General features: G+C 48.6%; 1 protein-coding gene across 1 annotated transcript in view; it reads left to right on the forward strand.

Annotated features, from left to right (window-relative positions):
- Positions 1–22,323, forward strand: part of HEATR1 (HEAT repeat containing 1) — a 710,058-nt gene that overhangs the window by 263,517 nt on the left and 424,218 nt on the right. Inside the window, exons 18-20 of the mRNA XM_069234483.1 lie at positions 8,572–8,755; positions 8,943–9,091; positions 9,941–10,133. Of these exons, the coding sequence (XP_069090584.1) occupies positions 8,572–8,755; positions 8,943–9,091; positions 9,941–10,133 (526 nt within the window). The remainder of the gene's footprint in view (positions 1–8,571; positions 8,756–8,942; positions 9,092–9,940; positions 10,134–22,323) is intronic.

Consider the following 22,323-nt stretch of genomic DNA (forward strand, 5'->3'; position numbering starts at 1 on the left):
AGGTTCAAAGAGTCGCGGTCAGGGGAAGCCTCGGGATTCCCTCTGCAGGCGGCGCTGTGGGGGCTCAGGGGGGACAGGTTTTGGTACTCACAGTATCAGAGTAGTCCTGGGGTCCCTCCTGAGGTGTTGGATCGCCACCAGCCGAGTCGGGGTCGCCGGGTGCAGTGTTGCAAGTCTCACGCTTCTTGCGGGGAGCTTGCAGGGTTCTTTAACGCTGCTGGAAACAAAGTTGCAGCTTTTCTTGGAGCAGATCCGCTGTCCTCAGGAGTTTCTTGTCTTTTCGAAGCAGGGGGCAGTCCTCAGAGGATGTCGAGGTCGCTGGTCCCTTTGGAAGGCGTCGCTGGAGCAGGATCTTTGGAAGGCAGGAGACAGGCCGGTGAGTTTCTGGAGCCAAGGCAGTTGTCGTCTTCTGGTCTTCCTCTGCAGGGGTTTTCAGCTAGGCAGTCCTTCTTCTTGTAGTTGCAGGAATCTAATTTTCTAGGGTTCAGGGTAGCCCTTAAATACTAAATTTAAGGGCGTGTTTAGGTCTGGGGGGTTAGTAGCCAATGGCTACTAGCCCTGAGGGTGGGTACACCCTCTTTGTGCCTCCTCCCAAGGGGAGGGGGTCACAATCCTAACCCTATTGGGGGAATCCTCCATCTGCAAGATGGAGGATTTCTAAAAGTTAGAGTCACTTCAGCTCAGGACACCTTAGGGGCTGTCCTGACTGGCCAGTGACTCCTCCTTGTTGCTTTCTTTGTTCCCTCCAGCCTTGCCGCCAAAAGTGGGGGCCGTGGCCGGAGGGGGCGGGCAACTCCACTAAGCTGGAGTGCCCTGCTGGGCTGTGACAAAGGGGTGAGCCTTTGAGGCTCACCGCCAGGTGTCACAGCTCCTGCCTGGGGGAGGTGTTAGCATCTCCACCCAGTGCAGGCTTTGTTACTGGCCTCAGAGTGACAAAGGCACTCTCCCCATGGGGCCAGCAACATGTCTCTAGTGTGGCAGGCTGCTGGAACCAGTCAGCCTACACAGCTAGTTGGTTAAGTTTCAGGGGGCACCTCTAAGGTGCCCTCTGTGGTGTATTTTACAATAAAATGTACACTGGCATCAGTGTGCATTTATTGTGCTGAGAAGTTTGATACCAAACTTCCCAGTTTTCAGTGTAGCCATTATGGTGCTGTGGAGTTCGTATTTGACAGACTCCCAGACCATATACTCTTATGGCTACCCTGCACTTACAATGTCTAAGGTTTTGTTTAGACACTGTAGGGGTACCATGCTCATGCACTGGTACCCTCACCTATGGTATAGTGCACCCTGCCTTAGGGCTGTAAGGCCTGCTAGAGGGGTGTCTTACCTATACTGCATAGGCAGTGAGAGGCTGGCATGGCACCCTGAGGGGAGTGCCATGTCGACTTACTCATTTTGTTCTCACTAGCACACACAGGCTTGTAAGCAGTGTGTCTGTGCTGAGTGAGGGGTCTCGGGGGTGGCATAAGACATGCTGCAGCCCTTAGAGACCTTTCTTGGCATCAGGGCCCTTGGTACTAGAAGTACCAGTTACAAGGGACTTATCTGAATGCCAGGGTGTGCCAATTGTGGATACAATGGTACATTTTAGGTGAAGGAACACTGGTGCTGGGGCCTGGTTAGCAGGGTCCCAGCACACTTCTCAGTCAAGTCAGCATCAGTATCAGGCAAAAAGTGGGGGGTAACTGCAACAGGGAGCCATTTCTTTACACAAGCCCCCCCCAGCCCATAGGCCAGGAGACTCAGCCCAAGCTGGGAGAGTCTTCCTAGTCTGTCAGGCGAGGAAGAGTAGGAGAAATAGGCTGGTTAGTTGCAGGGCCTACTCTGCCTTACATCCTTCTGTTCAGGTCATTCCCTTTGGGGAACTGATCCACTTCCACAGTGATAGGACCTAGTCTGAATTGCCTCTTGTCTGCCTCTTCAATGTCTCCACCCATTCTTTCTATTTTGGTCTTAGAGGTGTCCACCTCTGCTAACCTTATCTTGGCCAGGGTCACCCCTAGCTTACCCAGAGAGGTTACCCAGAGCTGGAGTAACCCCACCATGACCAATAGGGTCAGGGGGCCTAACTTGCTATTTGGCATGGGGTCAGACCACCATGCTAAGGATAGTGCAGCCATAAAGGCTAACACCCAGCAGAGGCCACTGACAGCTGTCAGTGCCCAGAACCACACCTTTAGCTCTTCACCTAAAAGGGAAGGGGCTAAGTTACAGGCTTCTTTGGGTTCAGGTTGCCTGTCTGCTGTATTGGAGTGGGGGGTTACCACATCTTGTAGTAAACACCCTTCTTCCTCTCTTTCTTCTGTTAGCTGAGGAGCCACCCACTCAGGTTTAACAGTTGCCTGACTAGCCAGGACTTCTTGTGGGTCAGGTTGGACTTTATCAGGGCCATTTTTGGAGTTCTCCCCTACTGGAGCAGAATCTCCTTGGCTTGCTGTAACCTTGGCTAAAGGTTGTCCACCCTTCCTACTCTGTTTTCTTTTCTTCTTCTTCTGGGGCCTGCTTGCATTTACTGCAGAGGCAGGACTTCCAGAATCCTTGGGAGAGGACTGGCACTGGACCAGTTCCTCTCTTGGGCTCCGACTAACCTCTGGGTAGTCATTTCCAAGGAGACAGTCAAGGGGGAGGTCTGTACTGACTACTACCCTTCTCCAGCTAAGAGTGCCACCCACTTCTATGGGTACTAAAGCCACAGGCCTCTTAGTGACCCTGTCTAGGCTAACTCTTACCCTGGCAGTCTCACCTGGGATGTACTGGTTTGAGAGCACCAGCCTGTCATGCACAATAGTGTGACTGGCACAAGTGTCTCTCAGGGCAGTGGTTGGGATTCCATTCACCAGTAGGTGGTGGAAGTGTCTACTTCCCTCTGGAATCTCCAACTCACCTGTTGGGCCCTGTTTCCAGTTGAAGGCTATGAAGACCTCCTCATCTGAGGAGTCATCTCCCATGGCTACACTGGTTACCCCTGGAATCTTGTTCTGGGGTTTGTTTTTGGGACAAGAAGTGTCCTTGGTGTGGTGCCCAGACTGTTTACAGTTGTGGCACCATGCCTTAGTGGCATCCCAGTTCTTACCCTGGTACCCACCTTTGTTTTGGGTTGTGTCTTGGGGCCCACCCACCTGTTCTGGTTTTTGGGGGCCTACAGAGGACTCTTTTTCTTGGTTTCTAGTGTCACCCACTTTCTCCTGGGGAGTTTTTGTAACCCCTTTCTTTTGGTCACCCCCAGTGGAAGTTTTGGTTACCCTAGTCTTGACCCAGTGGTCTGCCTTCTTTCCCAATTCTTGGGGAGAAATTGGACCTAGGTCTACCAGATACTGATGCAACTTTTCATTGAAGCAGTTACTTAAAATGTGTTCTTTCATAAACAAATTATAAAGCCCAACATAGTCACACACTTCATTTCCAGTTAACCAACCATCTAGTGTTTTTACTGAGTAGTCTACAAAATCAACCCAGGTCTGGCTCGAGGATTTTTGAGCCCCCCTGAATCTAATTCTATACTCCTCAGTGGAGAATCCAAAGCCCTCAATCAGGGTACCCTTCATGAGGTCATAAGATTCTGCATCTTTTCCAGAGAGTGTGAGGAGTCTATCCCTACACTTTCCAGTGAACATTTCCCAAAGGAGAGCACCCCAGTGAGATCTGTTCACTTTTCTGGTTACACAAGCCCTCTCAAAAGCTGTGAACCATTTGGTGATGTCATCACCATCTTCATATTTTGTTACAATCCCTTTGGGGATTTTTAGGATGTCAGGAGAATCTCTGACCCTATTTAAGTTGCTGCCACCATTGATGGGACCTAGGCCCATCTCTTTTCTTTCCCTTTCTATGGCTAGGAGCTGCTTTTCCAAAGCCAATCTTTTGACCATCCTGGCTAACAGGGGGTCATCTTCACTGAGAGCATCCTCAGTGATTTCAGAAATGCTGGACCCTCCTGTGAGGGAAGCAACATTTCTGACTATCATTTTTGGAGACAGGGCTTGAGAGGCCCTGGTCTCCCTATTTAGGACTGGAAGGGGGGAATTGCCCTCCAAGTCACTAATTTCTTCCTCTGTGAAGTCATCCTCAGAGGGGTTGGCTTTTTCAAACTCTGCCAACAGCTCCTGGAGCTGAATTTTGGTAGGTCTGGAGCCAATGGTTATTTTCTTTATATTACAGAGAGACCTTAGCTCCCTCATCTTAAGATGGAGGTAAGGTGTGGTGTCGAGTTCCACCACATTCATCTCTGTATCAGACATTATTTTGCTAAGAGTTGGAAGACTTTTTAAAGAATCTAAAACTGTTTCTAGAATCTAATTTCAAACTTTTAACAAACTTTTAAACTCTAAAAGACAATGCTAAACAGGGACTTAACACACAAGGCCCTAGCAGGACTTTTAAGAATTTAGAAAAATTTCAAATTGCAAAAATGAATTTCTAATGACAATTTTGGAATTTGTCGTGTGATCAGGTATTGGCTGAATAGTCCAGCAAATGCAAAGTCTTGTACCCCACCGCTGATCCACCAATGTAGGAAGTTGGCTCTGTATGTGCTATTTCAAAGTGAGGAATAGCATGCACAGAGTCCAAGGGTTCCCCTTAGAGGTAAGATAGTGGCAAAAAGAGATAATACTAATGCTCTATTTTGTGGTAGTGTGGTCGAGCAGTAGGCTTATCCAAGGAGTAGTGTTAAGCATTTGTTGTACATACACATAGACAATAAATGAGGTACACACACTCAGAGACAAATCCAGCCAATAGGTTTTTATATAGAAAAATATCTTTTCTTAGTTTATTTTAAGAACCACAGGTTCAAATTCTACATGTAATATCTCATTCGAAAGGTATTGCAGGTAAGTACTTTAGGAACTTCAAATCATCAAAATTGCATGTATACTTTTCAAGTTATTCACAAATAGCGGTTTTAAAAGTGGACACTTAGTGCAATTTTCACAGTTCCTAGGGGAGGTAAGTATTTGTTAGGTTAACCAGGTAAGTAAGACACTTACAGGGCTTAGTTCTTGGTCCAAGGTAGCCCACCGTTGGGGGTTCAGAGCAACCCCAAAGTCACCACACCAGCAGCTCAGGGCCGGTCAGGTGCAGAGTTCAAAGTGGTGCCCAAAACACATAGGCTAGAATGGAGAGAAGGGGGTGCCCTGGTTCCGGTCTGCTTGCAGGTAAGTACCCGCGTCTTCGGAGGGCAGACCAGGGGGGTTTTGTAGGGCACCGGGGGGGACACAAGTCCACACAGAAATTTCACCCTCAGCAGCGCGGGGGCGGCCGGGTGCAGTGTAGGAACAGGCGTCGGGTTCGCAATGTTAGTCTATGAGAGATCTCGGGATCTCTTCAGCGCTGCAGGCAGGCAAGGGGGGGATTCCTCGGGGAAACCTCCACTTGGGTAAGGGAGAGGGACTCCTGGGGGTCACTTCTCCAGTGAAAGTCCGGTCCTTTAGGTCCTGGGGGCTGCGGGTGCAGGGTCTCTCCCAGGCGTCGGGACTTTAGGTTCAAAGAGTCGCGGTCAGGGGAAGCCTCGGGATTCCCTCTGCAGGCGGCGCTGTGGGGGCTCAGGGGGGACAGGTTTTGGTACTCACAGTATCAGAGTAGTCCTGGGGTCCCTCCTGAGGTGTTGGATCGCCACCAGCCGAGTCGGGGTCGCCGGGTGCAGTGTTGCAAGTCTCACGCTTCTTGCGGGGAGCTTGCAGGGTTCTTTAACGCTGCTGGAAACAAAGTTGCAGCTTTTCTTGGAGCAGGTCCGCTGTCCTCGGGAGTTTCTTGTCTTTTCGAAGCAGGGGGCAGTCCTCAGAGGATGTCGAGGTCGCTGGTCCCTTTGGAAGGCGTCGCTGGAGCAGGATCTTTGGAAGGCAGGAGACAGGCCGGTGAGTTTCTGGAGCCAAGGCAGTTGTCGTCTTCTGGTCTTCCTCTGCAGGGGTTTTCAGCTAGGCAGTCCTTCTTCTTGTAGTTGCAGGAATCTAATTTTCTAGGGTTCAGGGTAGCCCTTAAATACTAAATTTAAGGGCGTGTTTAGGTCTGGGGGGTTAGTAGCCAATGGCTACTAGCCCTGAGGGTGGGTACACCCTCTTTGTGCCTCCTCCCAAGGGGAGGGGGTCACAATCCTAACCCTATTGGGGGAATCCTCCATCTGCAAGATGGAGGATTTCTAAAAGTTAGAGTCACTTCAGCTCAGGACACCTTAGGGGCTGTCCTGACTGGCCAGTGACTCCTCCTTGTTGCTTTCTTTGTTCCCTCCAGCCTTGCCGCCAAAAGTGGGGGCCGTGGCCGGAGGGGGCGGGCAACTCCACTAAGCTGGAGTGCCCTGCTGGGCTGTGACAAAGGGGTGAGCCTTTGAGGCTCACCGCCAGGTGTCACAGCTCCTGCCTGGGGGAGGTGTTAGCATCTCCACCCAGTGCAGGCTTTGTTACTGGCCTCAGAGTGACAAAGGCACTCTCCCCATGGGGCCAGCAACATGTCTCTAGTGTGGCAGGCTGCTGGAACCAGTCAGCCTACACAGCTAGTTGGTTAAGTTTCAGGGGGCACCTCTAAGGTGCCCTCTGTGGTGTATTTTACAATAAAATGTACACTGGCATCAGTGTGCATTTATTGTGCTGAGAAGTTTGATACCAAACTTCCCAGTTTTCAGTGTAGCCATTATGGTGCTGTGGAGTTCGTGTTTGACAGACTCCCAGACCATATACTCTTATGGCTACCCTGCACTTACAATGTCTAAGGTTTTGTTTAGACACTGTAGGGGTACCATGCTCATGCACTGGTACCCTCACCTATGGTATAGTGCACCCTGCCTTAGGGCTGTAAGGCCTGCTAGAGGGGTGTCTTACCTATACTGCATAGGCAGTGAGAGGCTGGCATGGCACCCTGAGGGGAGTGCCATGTTGACTTACTCATTTTGTTCTCACTAGCACACACAGGCTTGTAAGCAGTGTGTCTGTGCTGAGTGAGGGGTCTCGGGGGTGGCATAAGACATGCTGCAGACCTTAGAGACCTTTCTTGGCATCAGGGCCCTTGGTACTAGAAGTACCAGTTACAAGGGACTTATCTGAATGCCAGGGTGTGCCAATTGTGGATACAATGGTACATTTTAGGTGAAGGAACACTGGTGCTGGGGCCTGGTTAGCAGGGTCCCAGCACACTTCTCAGTCAAGTCAGCATCAGTATCAGGCAAAAAGTGGGGGGTAACTGCAACAGGGAGCCATTTCTTTACAGTGTTGGAATAGTCTTCTCGATTCATCTCACTTCTGTAACCTTGGTCTTTGTAAAGAAATGGCTGAGACTTGCAACACTGCAACACTGCACCCGGCGACCCCGACTCGACTGGTGGAGAACCAACACCTCAGGGAGGACCCTCCAGCGACTCCGAGACCGTGAGTAACCAAAGTTGTCCCCCCTGAGCCCCCACAGCGACGCCTGCAGAGGGAATCCCGAGGCTCCCCCTGACCGCGACTGCCTGAACTCCATTTCCCGACGGCTGGAAAAGACCCTGCACCCGCAGCCCCCAGCACATAAAGGAACGGAACTCCTGTGCAGGAGTGACCCCCAGGAGGCCCTCTCCCTTGTCCAGGTGGTGGCTACCCAGAGGAGCCCCCCTTGCCTGCCTGCAACGCTGAAGAGATCCCTTGATCTCTCATTGAAAACCATTGAAAACCCGACGCGTGTTTGCCCACTGCACCCGGCCGCCCCCGCGCTGCTGAGGGTGTACTTTTTGTGCTGACTTGTGTCCACCCCGGTGGCCTACAAAACCCCCCTGGTCTGCCCTCCGAAGACGCGGGTACTTACCTGCTGGCAGACTGGAACCGGGGCACCCCCTTCTCTCCATTGAAGCCTATGTGTTTTGGGCACCTCTTTGACCTCTGCACCTGACCGGCCCTGAGCTGCTGGTGTGGTAACTTTGGGGTTGCTCTGAACCCCCAACGGTGGGCTACCTTGGACCAAAAACTGAAACCTGTAAGTGACTTACTTACCTGTGAAACCTAACAATACTTTACCTCCCCCAGGAACTGTGAAAATTGCACTGTGTCCACTTTTAAAACAGCTTATTGTGTTTTATGTAAAAAGTATACATGCTAATGTAATGATTCAAAGTTCCTAAAGTACTTACCTGCAATACCTTTCAAATGAGATATTACATGTAGAATTTGAACCTGTGGTTCTTAAAATAAACTAAGAAATATATTTTTCTATAACAAAAACCTATTGGCTGGATTTGTCTCTGAGTGTGTGTTCCTCATTTATTGCCTGTGTGTATGTACAACAAATGCTTAACACTACTCCTTGGATAAGCCTACTGCTCGACCACACTACCACAAAATAGAGCATTAGTATTATCTCTTTTTGCCACTATCTTACCTCTAAGGGGAACCCTTGGACTCTGTGCATACTATTCCTTACTTTGAAATAGTACATACAGAGCCAACTTCCTACAGTCTTCATCCCAGTCTTGCTGTTAATCACTAAATGTGGCATATTTTTTCATTAGCACTTAATTAAATGATTCTCGTTTAACCTGTCTGTTACACTCTGATGGATATGTGAGCAAATTATTGAAATAAAACATGATCTTAACATTTACTGCAGGAGGTTCCCAAAAAGTGGCATATTATGTCTATTGCTGATAGGCTGTTGCCTGAAGACCTGTTGACTGAATACATAGAAAAAGTCAGCAGAGGCCAGGAAGTTGATGTTCAAGACTCTGCAATTCTGGCATTTCTCTTAAAAAATTTCATCGAAGTCTTGAAATCACCACCGTCATTTGTGAAAGGTACTGTACAGTTACCTCTTGCTGTTTTTTTATGGTCCTGAATCTCATTGTCCAGAAGGCACCATCATAAAGTCCTCTGCTCTCCCTCTACCTTTGATCTTTCCCTCAAATTTCCTTTCTTTTGTTTCTTTTAAATTTAAAGAGTCCCATTATAAATTATTTATCTGATTATGCTACCCACCCACAGGGGAAGCATGGTGGAATCCAGAAAAAATGGATGAGGCAAGCCAAGATTATGTGCGTCTGCTTTTTGGGCTGTTCAATGTCATCATGTGTGCAGCTGGTGAAGGAAGCAATGCTGTCAACTTCAGAGCGTTGATGAGTTTTTTCTTCAAGGTATTTTTTTACATTTCTTTTTTTTGCTATCTCACTAAATATTGTTGTTAAGTATTGCATGAGCAAAGTCTGGGTTGAATAAACCTCTAACATGTAGTCAACTAATTATTTTGTGGCGGAAGAAGGCATATTTAAGCAATATGTTTAAATGGTATTTTGAATAATACAATAAAGCACGTTCTAAAAAGTAAGTCTTTAAAACATATTAAAACTTTAGTACATTAAGACATACTCCCCATTATTACATTAAAATATGCACACTATAAGTTAAACTTTCTCAGTTTCCACTTGTGCTTAGATTCATACCTTCTTATAAACAGAACGCTAATTATCAAGCCAGGGTTACTCGTGCTTTCAATGGGTTATTAAGTCTCTACATATATCCGCTAAAGTAACCATGGGGTTTGAAAGTCACCTTCTAAGTAAGAAGTATTGGCCTATGCTGCCAATAATTTCCTTTCTCACTTTCTCACTCCAGTTAATTATGCCACGCTGTATTCTGCTAAAGTGGAGAGATGAAATAGAGACACTTGAAAATTAGGTGTTTTTGTAACATGTGGTAAAGCTTTCAAGCAGTGTTGGGAATAATTGTTCATTATTCTGTGACTTAGATTTAGGCTGTATTTAGGTTGTTTTCTCCTGATCCTGGCAATTATCGGTATCCATGAACGGTAAGACGTATTGTTCATACTGATCTTTTGCATTGCCCTACATCTACAAGTAATGATGTGGCAAGTTGAACAGATGGCCCATTACTCTCTATCTTAAATTGGCTCATAATTATTGTAACATCTCCAATATCTTCAAATTATATACATTCCATGTTTGTTCAATTTCCTTCTTCTCAAGGTGCATCTGGAAGAGCCCAGGGATCTGTTCAACTTCTTTGCCCTCCTGTGGACCTACAACTACAGCCTTTCTGATCCACTACGCTGCAGCATGAACGCTGTGCTGCAAACACAAGCTCTTTACATTGGCCATGCGCTACTCAGCTGCCAGAGTGCACAGAAAAAGAAGCAGTTGGCCTCTGCATCTTCTTCAGGTATGATGGCCAGGATATAGTGGTCGTCTTTGAAAAGTTGTCCATCACAATGGTGTTGGATTTAATAATTAAGTAGATTTGTGAGGCAGGGATTTGTGTGTTCATTTTTGGGCTGTTCCATACTTGTCCGTTGCTAGTGAATTGCTCTGTATGTGCATTGTGTGCTTGATTGGACGTTTTGAGCTAGCGTGTTTGCTTTCTTTCAAGACTGCTTGGTAATTAGCTCTCTCTACTCCTAATTCAAACCACTGAACATTCATATCTTGGAATTCTGGGTTTTGTTTGTGCTGGGCTGTTCAAGTGATCAGCACCATTACTCTGTGCAAAGTATATATAAAAAGAAGGACCAGCTCAGCTACTATTTTCCTATGTAAATGCAAGAATCAGCCTGCTCACTGAGGTCCTAGTTGTATCCTTACATTGCTTGGTTTTCATCCAGAAAGGCCATCCGACCTTCCTCTCTGGAAGATAAATATAGTTTCAGGCAGGCATTCAATGTTTAACGTTTTTGGATGTTTATTTTTTTACTCTGACATCTACAGCACCTTTTCTGTATGCCAACATGAACATGAGAGAGGCTCTAAGTATAATCAATAGCAAAAGTGAAAACTTTGGACGCCAGATCAAATACGTGGCCCCACCTGCACACAAGACTTATCCTCTTGGTTTTCTGTACCTCACTGTTTTTTCCCTAAAGATCAAAAGCTCAGCACTGCTTCTCTTCAGTGAGCTCTCAAGTTTGATCTTGCATCAGCTGGCCCCTTACCAGAGCTGCTCTTTACACTGCAGATGGTTGATATCAAGGAATGTAGCTCCTGCAGAAAATCAGTATGTTGGCAACCACCAATACTTGCTTTTGTCCTAGTCACCTCCTGTTTGATTTGCAGCTTGTGCCTCCCTAGGCATAGATAATGGTCTAGATAATGTTTAATTACAACCCCTTGGTCAAACCACTGTGAGAGGTCCAGGGACAAGCGATGAGTAAATGGAGTGTAGTTGTATCAGCAAGTAATTCTTTTTTAAGCAGTTTAGAGGAACTAGTATGGCCAAGTAGCAGCATGTAGTCTGGTTCTTCAAGGGAGGTGGGGTGTCACTGCTACCATTTTGGACTGCATAGTCATTTTCTTGCTGCGGGTCCCGGTTCAGTCAGTCCACTTCATTGTAGTGAACTGTTTATACTCCTTAAAAATAGCTTCAAATTCCCCTTATTCATGAGTGTAGATTATACTTTTTTTTTTATCTCTCTTTGAATGAAAAGCAAGGGTGTTCGTGTGTAAGGAATGAGATACCACCTTTCTATTATTTCCAGAGCTCTGACATTTCCCAATTTTATGCATAAATATCCTATCCAGTCCAGGTTTTTTATTTGTTTTCTGGGACTTGTAGTCAAGCTTATTCCATTATACAGTCATGCCTACAAATCACAGAACGCAAGGATAAAACCTGGACTGGATGTGCTGCTCATTCATGCATCTAGGAAACAAGAGTGCTCTGCCTTCCATTAGTACTGCCACTGGCAAGGTTTTGAAAATCTAGTTTATAGGTTCCTCCTGACCCTTTCATGAGCCATGCATTTGAACCTAATCTTTAGAGCCACACACCCTCAGTATTTTGTACCTTGCTGTTGCTTCTTTCATTGGCCCACCTTCATGCTTCCCGAAACTAAAACGTCTCTCATGGCTCTCTGATCCTTGACTTAAAATTCCGGTTCTGATACTGCTCAAGTTGTATGTAGGAAGTTGGCTCTGTATGCACTATTTCAAAGTAAGGAATAGTATGCACAGAGTCCAAGGGTTCCCCTTAGAGGTAAGATAGTGGCAAAAAGAGATAATACTAATGCTCTATTTTGTGGTAGTGTGGTCGAGCAGTAGGCTTATCAAAGGAGTAGTGTTAAGCATTTGTTGTACATACACCCAGGCAATAAATGAGGAACACACACTCAGAGACAAATCCAGCCAATAGGTTTTGTTAAAGAAAAATATCTCCTCTTAGTTTATTTTAAGAACCACAGGTTCAAATTCTACATGTAATATCTCATTTGAAAGGTGTAAGGAAATGCCTCCTTGGCATGGTTACCCCCTGACTTTTTGCCTTTGCTGATGCCATGTTTTGAATTGAAAGTGTGCTGAGGCCTGCTAACCAGGCCCCAGCACCAGTGTTCTTTCCCTAACCTGTACTTTTCATTCAACAATTGGCACACCCTGGCATCCAGGTAAGTCCCTTGTAACTGGTACCCCTGGTACCAAGGGCCCTGATGCCAGGGAAGGTCTGGAAGGGCTGCAGCATATCTTATGCCACCCTGGGGACCCCTCACTCAGCACAGACACACTGCTTACCAGCTTGTGTGTGCTGGTGAGAACAAAACGAGTAAGTCGACATGGCACTCCCCTCAGGGTGCCATGCCAACCTCACACTGCCTATGCAGTATAGGTAAGTCACCCCTCTAGTAGGCCTTACAGCCCTAAGGCAGGGTGCACTATACCGTAGGTGAGGGCACCAGTACATGAGTACTGTGCCCTACAGTGTCTAAGCCAAACCTTAGACATTGTAAGTGCAGGGTAGCCATAAGAGTATATGGTCTGGGAGTCTGTCAAACACGGACTCCACAGCACCATAATGGCTACACTGAACACTGGGAAGTTTGGTATCAAACTTAGAGTCAGGCAGTTGCGGTCAGGGGGGCCTCGGGATTCCCTCTGCAGGCGTCGCTGTGGGGGCTCAGGGGGGACAACTTTGGTTACTCACATTCTCGGAGTCGCCGGAGAGTCCTCCCTGAGGTGTTGGTTCTTCACCAGTCGAGTCGGGGTCGCCGGGTGCAGTGTTGCAAGTCTCACGCTTCTTGCGGGGATTTGCAGGGGTCTTTAAATCTGCTCCTCTGTAACAAAGTTGCAGTCTTTTTGGAACAGGGCCGCTGTCCTCGGGAGTTTCTAGTCTTTTTTGGAGCAGGGCAGTCCTCTGAGGATTCAGAGGTCGCTGGTCCTGGGGAAAGCGTCGCTGGAGCAGGTTTCTTTAGAAGGCAGGAGACAGGCCGGTAGGACTGGGGCCAAAGCAGTTGGTGTCTTCTGTTCTTCTTCTGCAGGGGTCTTTCAGCTCAGCAGTCCTCTTCTTCTTGTAAGTTGCAGGAATCTAAATTCTTAGGTTCAGGGAAGCCCTTAAATACTAAATTTAAGGGCGTGTTTAGGTCTGGGGGGTTAGTAGCCAATGGCTACTAGCCCTGAGGGTGGGTACACCCTCTTTGTGCCTCCTCCCAAGGGGAGGGGGTCACAATCCTATCCCTATTGGGGGAATCCTCCATCTGCAAGATGGAGGATTTCTAAAAGTTAGAGTCACTTCAGCTCAGGACACCTTAGGGGCTGTCCTGACTGGCCAGTGACTCCTCCTTGTTATTCTCATTATTTCCTCCGGCCTTGCCGCCAAAAGTGGGGCCGTGGCCGGAGGGGGCGGGCAACTCCACTAGCTGGAGTGCCCTGCGGTGCTGGAACAAAGGGGGTGAGCCTTTGAGGCTCACCGCCAGGTGTTACAGCTCCTGCCTGGGGGAGGTGTTAGCATCTCCACCCAGTGCAGGCTTTGTTACTGGCCTCAGAGTGACAAAGGCACTCTCCCCATGGGGCCAGCAACATGTCTCGAGTGTGGCAGGCTGCTAGAACCAGTCAGCCTACACAGGTAGTTGGTTAAAGTTTCAGGGGGCACCTCTAAGGTGCCCTCTGGGGTGTATTTTACAATAAAATGTACACTGGCATCAGTGTGCATTTATTGTGCTGAGAAGTTTGATACCAAACTTCCCAGTTTTCAGTGTAGCCATTATGGTGCTGTGGAGTTCGTGTTTGACAGACTCCCAGACCATATACTCTTATGGCTACCCTGCACTTACAATGTCTAAGGTTTGGCTTAGACACTGTAGGGGCACAGTGCTCATGCACTGGTGCCCTCACCTATGGTATAGTGCACCCTGCCTTAGGGCTGTAAGGCCTGCTAGAGGGGTGACTTATCTATACTGCATAGGCAGTGTGAGGTTGGCATGGCACCCTGAGGGGAGTGCCATGTCGACTTACTCGTTTTGTCCTCACCAGCACACACAAGCTGGCAAGCAGTGTGTCTGTGCTGAGTGAGGGGTCCCCAGGGTGGCATAAGATATGCTGCAGCCCTTAGAGACCTTCCCTGGCATCAGGGCCCTTGGTACCAGGGGTACCAGTTACAAGGGACTTACCTGGACGCCAGGGTGTGCCAATTGTGTATAACAAAAGTACAGGTTAGGGAAAGAACACTGGTGCTGGGGCCTGGTTAGCAGGCCTCAGCACACTTTCAATTCAAAACATAGCATCAGCAAAGGCAAAAAGTCAGGGGGTAACCATGCCAAGGAGGCATTTCCTTACATTGTACAAATATCCTTCTGCACTCTCTACAGAATCACCCCCCCCAAATGTTTATCTTTTCCCCTCCACCTATCGCTGAATTTGTTTGAGCACTTTACAACTTCTGATTAATGACAAAGCGCATGTGCTCTCTCTCTAAAGCATGGTTTGATTGGTGTATATACCCAATTGATATATTTATTTAATTTACTTATAATTCCCTACTAAAGTGCACTATGTGTGCCATAGGGCCTGTAAATTAAATGATACAAGTGGGCCTGTGTAGTAAGATGGCTCTCTATGCAGTGTACCATTGTAGGGGTACACCACGCAAAAAGTCCAGACAACCCTTATTGGTTTACAGGGCTTAAATTATTAATCCCCAATGCTGTCTTTGTGGTAGTGTAGACTAGCAGTTTAGGGTTATTGGAGGGTAGTGTTTAAGCATTTGTTGAACAGAGTCAATAAATGAGACACGCACTTAAGAAGAAACTCAAGACCAATTTAGACAAAGAATACACATTTTTATATTGATTTAGAAACCAAGATTTTCAAGATCAGGTAAGTACTTTTCGAGTTAGCAATACATAAAAACACAGAAAATACAGCTGTCACATTTGAGGCATGGCCTTGAATGCTGTAATGATATTATATGGGAGAACCATATATTGCATAGGGTCACTTGCCAACGACTTACAGGACTGTTCTTCTGGACTTAAGGAAAGTAGGGGTCAAAGTGCAAGAAAGCACTAACAGTTCATGTTGACATTCCCTGTCTAGGTGCAGAGGTGCTTGCAGTGGTGGTAGCCCTGCTACTCACTGAAGTCAATGGGGAAACTTACCTGTAGGAAAAAGGCTGTAAGTGGAGCCTGTTGGAAGGGGGGCACTCCGGCAGATCCCAGAGAGGGCCCTGCTCTTGAGAGTTTCAGGACCACAGACACCCCTTCGGTTACAATGTACTCTGGCTGGAAGGCTTGGGTGCATTGGCCTCTTGCCCAGCAGGTTGGGGAGTTTAAGGCTCTCACAGCTCTTGGTCCACCTGCAGAAGAGTTGAAACGATACATAGCAAGATGACTTCTGGTGCAGTGCTGGCCTCTCTCAAAGTCCCTCGACGTGCAGGTAAGTTTTGGCAGTGCTGGTGTTCAGACTGAACACAAACAAGCCTTGGTGCTTGCAAGTAGCTGTTGTACCCTGGATATTGGTGCAGGGAGTCGCTGGACAGGCTCAGCGTCTCGAAGACTGAATGGGTCAACAGGGCTGACCTCCTGGTCACTTGGGATTCTTTTCCTGGCAAGTTACTTCCACTGTGGACCCAATGGTCAGCAAAACGGGGGACTGGGCAGTTGCTGTTGGTGCCTGCTGGTGCAGGGAAGTGGCTCCTCCACACCAAGGGAGATGCTGGCTGGTTGGGGAAGTGCCAGAAGGCCTCCAAGGCTTTGGGAGGATGCACAGCTGCAGGACGAGTCAGGTCTCTGCATTTTTGGGACATGAGCAGGCAGACAGGGTTTTGTGCCAAATCCCACAGCTAGCCACACTTCTTGTGCTGATCGGCTCTTCTTTGTTCTTCTCCTTCTTTCACTCAACCAAATCTAAGGGCCATATGTACCAAAGCATTTTCCCATTGACAAAGAATGGGTAAAACCCTTTGATACATCTGGCCCCATGTTCCTAGTGTAAGGGGGGCACCTAAATACTGAATTTAGAGGTGTTAAGGGGAGTGTAGAGTAATAGCCGATGGCAACCTTCTTTCATGGAGCACACATCAGGTAGCTCACCTTAAGGCTGTGTCTAGCCTGGTGGTGCAACACACCTACTGCATTGATAATTTCCTGCCTGTCCTGGTGTCAAATGGGTCTCAAGGCAGGGGGTGGCATTCTCTAGGTCTGAAGGAAGCTGGAGTCGCATTTCAAAGGCGGCAGAGGCTTTGAAGCCTCTGGCATTGATTTGCAGATATACTAGCCTTCCTGCAGTAGGACGTGATAACACCTTCTCCGGGGTAGGCGTTGTTTCCTGACCTCAGAGAGCGCTGGCTTTCACCTATAGGAGGTCAGAAGCTTGTCTGTCATGGAAGGCTGATCGAGACCAGTCAGTCAGTGCACTAAGAGACTAGTAGGTTTCAGTGCGCACTTCTAAGGTTCCCTCTCACTGCAATTTTATAATAAATCCAACACTGGCATCAGTATGGATTTATTAAGGGGAGGTGTTTGATACCTGTAGGAAGTTGGCTCTGTATGTGCTATTTCAAAGTAAGGAATAGCATGCACAGAGTCCAAGGGTTCCCCTTAGAGGTAAAATAGTGGTAAAAAGAGATAATACTAATGCTCTATTTTGTGGTAGTGTGGTCGAGCAGTAGGCTTATCCAAGGAGTAGTGTTAAGCATTTGTTGTACATACACACAGACAATAAATGAGGTACACACACTCAGACAAATCCAGCCAATAGGTTTTGTATAGAAAAATATCTTTTCTCAGTTTATTTTAAGAACCACAGGTTCAAATTCTACATGTAATATCTCATTCGAAAGGTATTGCAGGTAAGTACTTTAGGAACTTCAAATCATCAAAATTGCATGTATACTTTTCAAGTTATGCACAAATAGCTGTTTTAAAAGTGGACACTTAGTGCAATTTTCACAGTTCCTAGGGGAGGTAAGTATTTGTTAGGTTAACCAGGTAAGTAAGACACTTACAGGGCTTAGTTCTTGGTCCAAGGTAGCCCACCGTTGGGGGTTCCGAGCAACCCCAAAGTCACCACACCAGCAGCTCAGGGCCGGTCAGGTGCAGAGTTCAAAGTGGTGCCCAAAACACATAGGCTAGAATGGAGAGAAGGGGGTTCCCCGGTTCCGGTCTGCTTGCAGGTAAGTACCCGCGTCTTCGGAGGGCAGACCAGCGGGGTTTTGTAGGGCACCGGGGGGGACACAAGCCCACACAGAAATTTCACCCTCAGCGGCGCGGGGGCGGCCGGGTGCAGTGTAGAAACAAGCGTCGGGTTCGCAATGTTAGTCTATGAGAGATCTCGGGATCTCTTCAGCGCTGCAGGCAGGCAAGGGGGGGGTTCCTCGGGGAAACCTCCACTTGGGCAAGGGAGAGGGACTCCTGGGGGTCACTTCTCCAGTGAAAGTCCGGTCCTTCAGGTCCTGGGGGCTGCGGGTGCAGGGTCTCTCCCAGGTGTCGGGACTTAGGATTCAAAGAGTCGCGGTCAGGGGAAGCCTCGGGATTCCCTCTGCAGGCGGCGCTGTGGGGGCTCAGGGGGGACAGGTTTTGGTACTCACAGTATCAGAGTAGTCCTGGGGTCCCTCCTGAGGTGTCGGATCTCCACCAGCCGAGTCGGGGTCGCCGGGTGCAGTGTTGCAAGTCTCACGCTTCTTGCGGGGAGCTTGCAGGGTTCTTTAAAGCTGCTGGAAACAAAGTTGCAGCTTTTCTTGGAGCAGGTCCGCTGTCCTCGGGAGTTTCTTGTCTTTTCGAAGCAGGGGCAGTCCTCAGAGGATGTCGAGGTCGCTGGTCCCTTTGGAAGGCGTCGCTGGAGCAGGATCTTTGGAAGGCAGGAGACAGGCCGGTGAGTTTCTGGAGCCAAGGCAGTTGTCGTCTTCTGGTCTTCCGCTGCAGGGGTTTTCAGCTGGGCAGTCCTTCTTCTTGTAGTTGCAGGAATCTAACTTTCTAGGGTTCAGGGTAGCCCTTAAATACTAAATTTAAGGGCGTGTTTAGGTCTGGGGGGTTAGTAGCCAATGGCTACTAGCCCTGAGGGTGGGTACACCCTCTTTGTGCCTCCTCCCAAGGGGAGGGGGTCACAATCCTAACCCTATTGGGGGAATCCTCCATCTGCAAGATGGAGGATTTCTAAAAGTCAGAGTCACCTCAGCTCAGGACACCTTAGGGGCTGTCCTGACTGGCCAGTGACTCCTCCTTGTTGCTTTCTTTGTTCCCTCCAGCCTTGCCGCCAAAAGTGGGGGCCGTGGCCGGAGGGGGCGGGCAACTCCACTAAGCTGGAGTGCCCTGCTGGGCTGTGACAAAGGGGTGAGCCTTTGAGGCTCACCGCCAGGTGTCACAGCTCCTGCCTGGGGGAGGTGTTAGCATCTCCTCCCAGTGCAGGCTTTGTTACTGGCCTCAGAGTGACAAAGGCACTCTCCCCATGGGGCCAGCAACATGTCTCTAGTGTGGCAGGCTGCTGGAACCAGTCAGCCTACACAGATAGTTGGTTAAGTTTCAGGGGGCACCTCTAAGGTGCCCTCTGTGGTGTATTTTACAATAAAATGTACACTGGCTTCAGTGTGCATTTATTGTGCTGAGAAGTTTGATACCAAACTTCCCAGTTTTCAGTGTAGCCATTATGGTGCTGTGGAGTTCGTGTAAAACAGACTCCCAGACCATATACTCTTATGGCTACCCTGCACTTACAATGTCTAAGGTTTTGTTTAGACACTGTAGGGGCACAGTGCTCATGCACTGGTACCCTCACCTATGGTATAGTGCACCCTGCCTTAGGGCTGTAAGGCCTGCTAGAGGGGTGTCTTACCTATACTGCATAGGCAGTGAGAGGCTGGCATGGCACCCTGAGGGGAGTGCCATGTTGACTTACTCATTTTGTTCTCACTAGCACACACAGGCTTGTAAGCAGTGTGTCTGTGCTGAGTGAGGGGTCTCTAGGGTGGCATAAGACATGCTGCAGCCCTTAGAGACCTTTCTTGGCATCAGGGCCCTTGGTACTAGAAGTACCAGTTACAAGGGACTTATCTGAATGCCAGGGTGTGCCAATTGTGGATACAATGGTACATTTTAGGTGAAGGAACACTGGTGCTGGGGCCTGGTTAGCAGGGTCCCAGCACACTTCTCAGTCAAGTCAGCATCAGTATCAGGCAAAAAGTGGGGGGTAACTGCAACAGGGAGCCATTTCTTTACAATACCAAACATCATAGGTTTCAGTAAAGCCATCATCTAGCTGGGGGATTCGTAATGACCAGTTCATATACTTGAAATGGCTTCCTGGGCACTTGTACCATCCAGTAATTGAACTAGATCGCAGAGAGGCATATCTGCTCTTACAGATATGCCCTCACATGTACTATAATGCACTCTGACTTCTCTGTAGGGGTGACTTACATATATTAGATGCAGTGACTTGGGCTTGGCACACAGCAAGAGTGTGCCATGTTGTAAGGAAATGCCTCCTTGGCATGGTTGCCCCCTGACTTTTTGCCTTTGCTGATGCTATGTTTACAATTGAAAGTGTGCTGAGGCCTGCTAACCAGGCCCCAGCACCAGTGTTCTTTCCCTAACCTGTACTTTTGTATCCACAATTGGCAGACCCTGGCATCCAGATAAGTCCCTTGTAACTGGTACTTCTAGTACCAAGGGCCCTGATGCCAAGGAAGGTCTCTAAGGGCTGCAGCATGTCTTATGCCACCCTGGAGACCTCTCACTCAGCACAGACACACTGCTTGCCAGCTTGTGTGTGCTAGTGAGAACAAAACGAGTAAGTCGACATGGCGCTCCCCTCAGGGTGCCATGCCAGCCTCTCACTGCCTATGCAAGTATAGGTCAGTCACCCCTCTAGCAGGCCTTACAGCCCTAAGGCAGGGTGCACTATACCATAGGTGAGGGTACCAGTGCATGAGCATGGTACCCCTACAGTGTCTAAACAAAACCTTAGACATTGTAAGTGCAGGGTAGCCATAAGAGTATATGGTCTGGGAGTTTGTCAAACACGAACTCCACAGCACCATAATGGCTACACTGAAAACTGGGAAGTTTGGTATCAAACTTCTCAGCACAATAAATGCACACTGATGCCAGTGTACATTTTATTGTAAAATACACCACAGAGGGCACCTTAGAGGTGCCCCCTGAAACTTAACCGACTGTCTGTGTAGGCTGACTAGTTCCAGCAGCCTGCCACACTAGAGACATGTTGCTGGCCCCATGGGGAGAGTGCCTTTGTCACTCTGAGGCCAGTAACAAAGCCTGCACTGGGTGGAGATGCTAACACCTCCCCCAGGCAGGAGCTGTGACACCTGGCGGTGAGCCTCAAAGGCTCACCCCTTTTGTCACAGCCCAGCAGGGCACTCCAGCTTAGTGGAGTTGCCCGCCCCCTCCGGCCACGGCCCCCACTTTTGGCGGCAAGGCTGGAGGGAACAAAGAAAGCAACAAGGAGGAGTCACTGGCCAGTCAGGACAGCCCCTAAGGTGTCCTGAGCTGAAGTGACTCTAACTTTTAGAAATCCTCCATCTTGCAGATGGAGGATTCCCCCAATAGGGTTAGGATTGTGACCCCCTCCCCTTGGGAGGAGGCACAAAGAGGGTGTACCCACCCTCAGGGCTAGTAGCCATTGGCTACTAACCCCCCAGACCTAAACACGCCCTTAAATTTAGTATTTAAGGGCTACCCTGAACCCTAGAAAATCAGATTCCTGCAACAACAAGAAGAAGGACTGCCTAGCTGAAAACCCCTGCAGAGGAAGACCAGAAGACAACAAACTGCCTTGGCTCCAGAAACTCACCGGCCTGTCTCCTGCCTTCCAAAGAACTCTGCTCCAGCGACGCCTTCCAAAGGGACCAGCGACCTCTGAATCCTCTGAGGACTGCCCTGCTTCGACGACGACAAGAAACTCCCGAGGACAGCGGACCTGCTCCAAAAAGACTGCAACTTTATCCAAAGGAGCAGCTTTAAAGAACCCTGCAATCTCCCCGCAAGAAGCGTGAGACTTGCAACACTGCACCCGGCGACCCCGACTCGGCTGGTGGAGAACCAACACCTCAGGGAGGACCCCCGGACTACTCTACGACTGTGAGTACCAAAACCTGTCCCCCCTGAGCCCCCACAGCGCCGCCTGCAGAGGGAATCCCGAGGCTTCCCCTGACCGCGACTCTCTGAAACCTAAGTCCCGACGCCTGGAAAAGACCCTGCACCCGCAGCCCCCAGGACCTGAAGGACCGGACTTTCACTGCAGAAGTGACCCCCAGGAGTCCCTCTCCCTTGCCCAAGTGGAGGTTTCCCCGAGGAAGCCCCCCCTTGCTTGCCTGCAGCGCTGAAGAGATCCCTTGATCTCTCATTGACTTCCATTGCGAACCCGACGCTTGTTCTAACACTGCACCCGGCCGCCCCCGCGCTGCTGAGGGTGAAATTTCTGTGTGGGCTTGTGTCCCCCCCGGTGCCCTACAAAACCCCCCTGGTCTGCCCCCCGAAGACGCGGGTACTTACCTGCTGGCAGACTGGAACCGGGGCACCCCCTTCTCTCCATTGGAGCCTATGCGTTTTGGGCACCACTTTGAACTCTGCACCTGACCGGCCCTGAGCTGCTGGTGTGGTAACTTTGGGGTTGCTCTGAACCCCCAACGGTGGGCTACCTTGGACCAAGAACTGAACCCTGTAAGTGTCCTACTTACCTGGTAAAACTAACAAAAACTTACCTCCCCCAGGAACTGTGAAAATTGCACTGTGTCCACTTTTAAAATAGCTATTTGTGAATAACTTGAAAAGTATACATGCAATTGAAATGATTCAAAGTTCCTAATGTACTTACCTGCAATACCTTTCAAACAAGATATTACATGTTAAATTTGAACCTGTGGTTCTTAAAATAAACTAAGAAAAGATATTTTTCTATAACCAAACCTATTGGCTGGATTTGTCTCTGAGTGTGTGTTCCTCATTTATTGTCTATGTGTATGTACAACAAATGCTTAACACTACTCCTTGGATAAGCCTACTGCTCGACCACACTACCACAAAATAGAGCATTAGTATTATCTATTTTTACCACTATTTTACCTCTAAGGGGAACCCTTGGACTCTGTGCATGCTATTCCTTACTTTGAAATAGCACATACAGAGCCAACTTCCTAC

This window comes from Pleurodeles waltl, chromosome 5 (genome assembly GCF_031143425.1).
Source record: "Pleurodeles waltl isolate 20211129_DDA chromosome 5, aPleWal1.hap1.20221129, whole genome shotgun sequence".
Lineage (NCBI taxonomy): Eukaryota > Metazoa > Chordata > Amphibia > Caudata > Salamandridae > Pleurodeles > Pleurodeles waltl.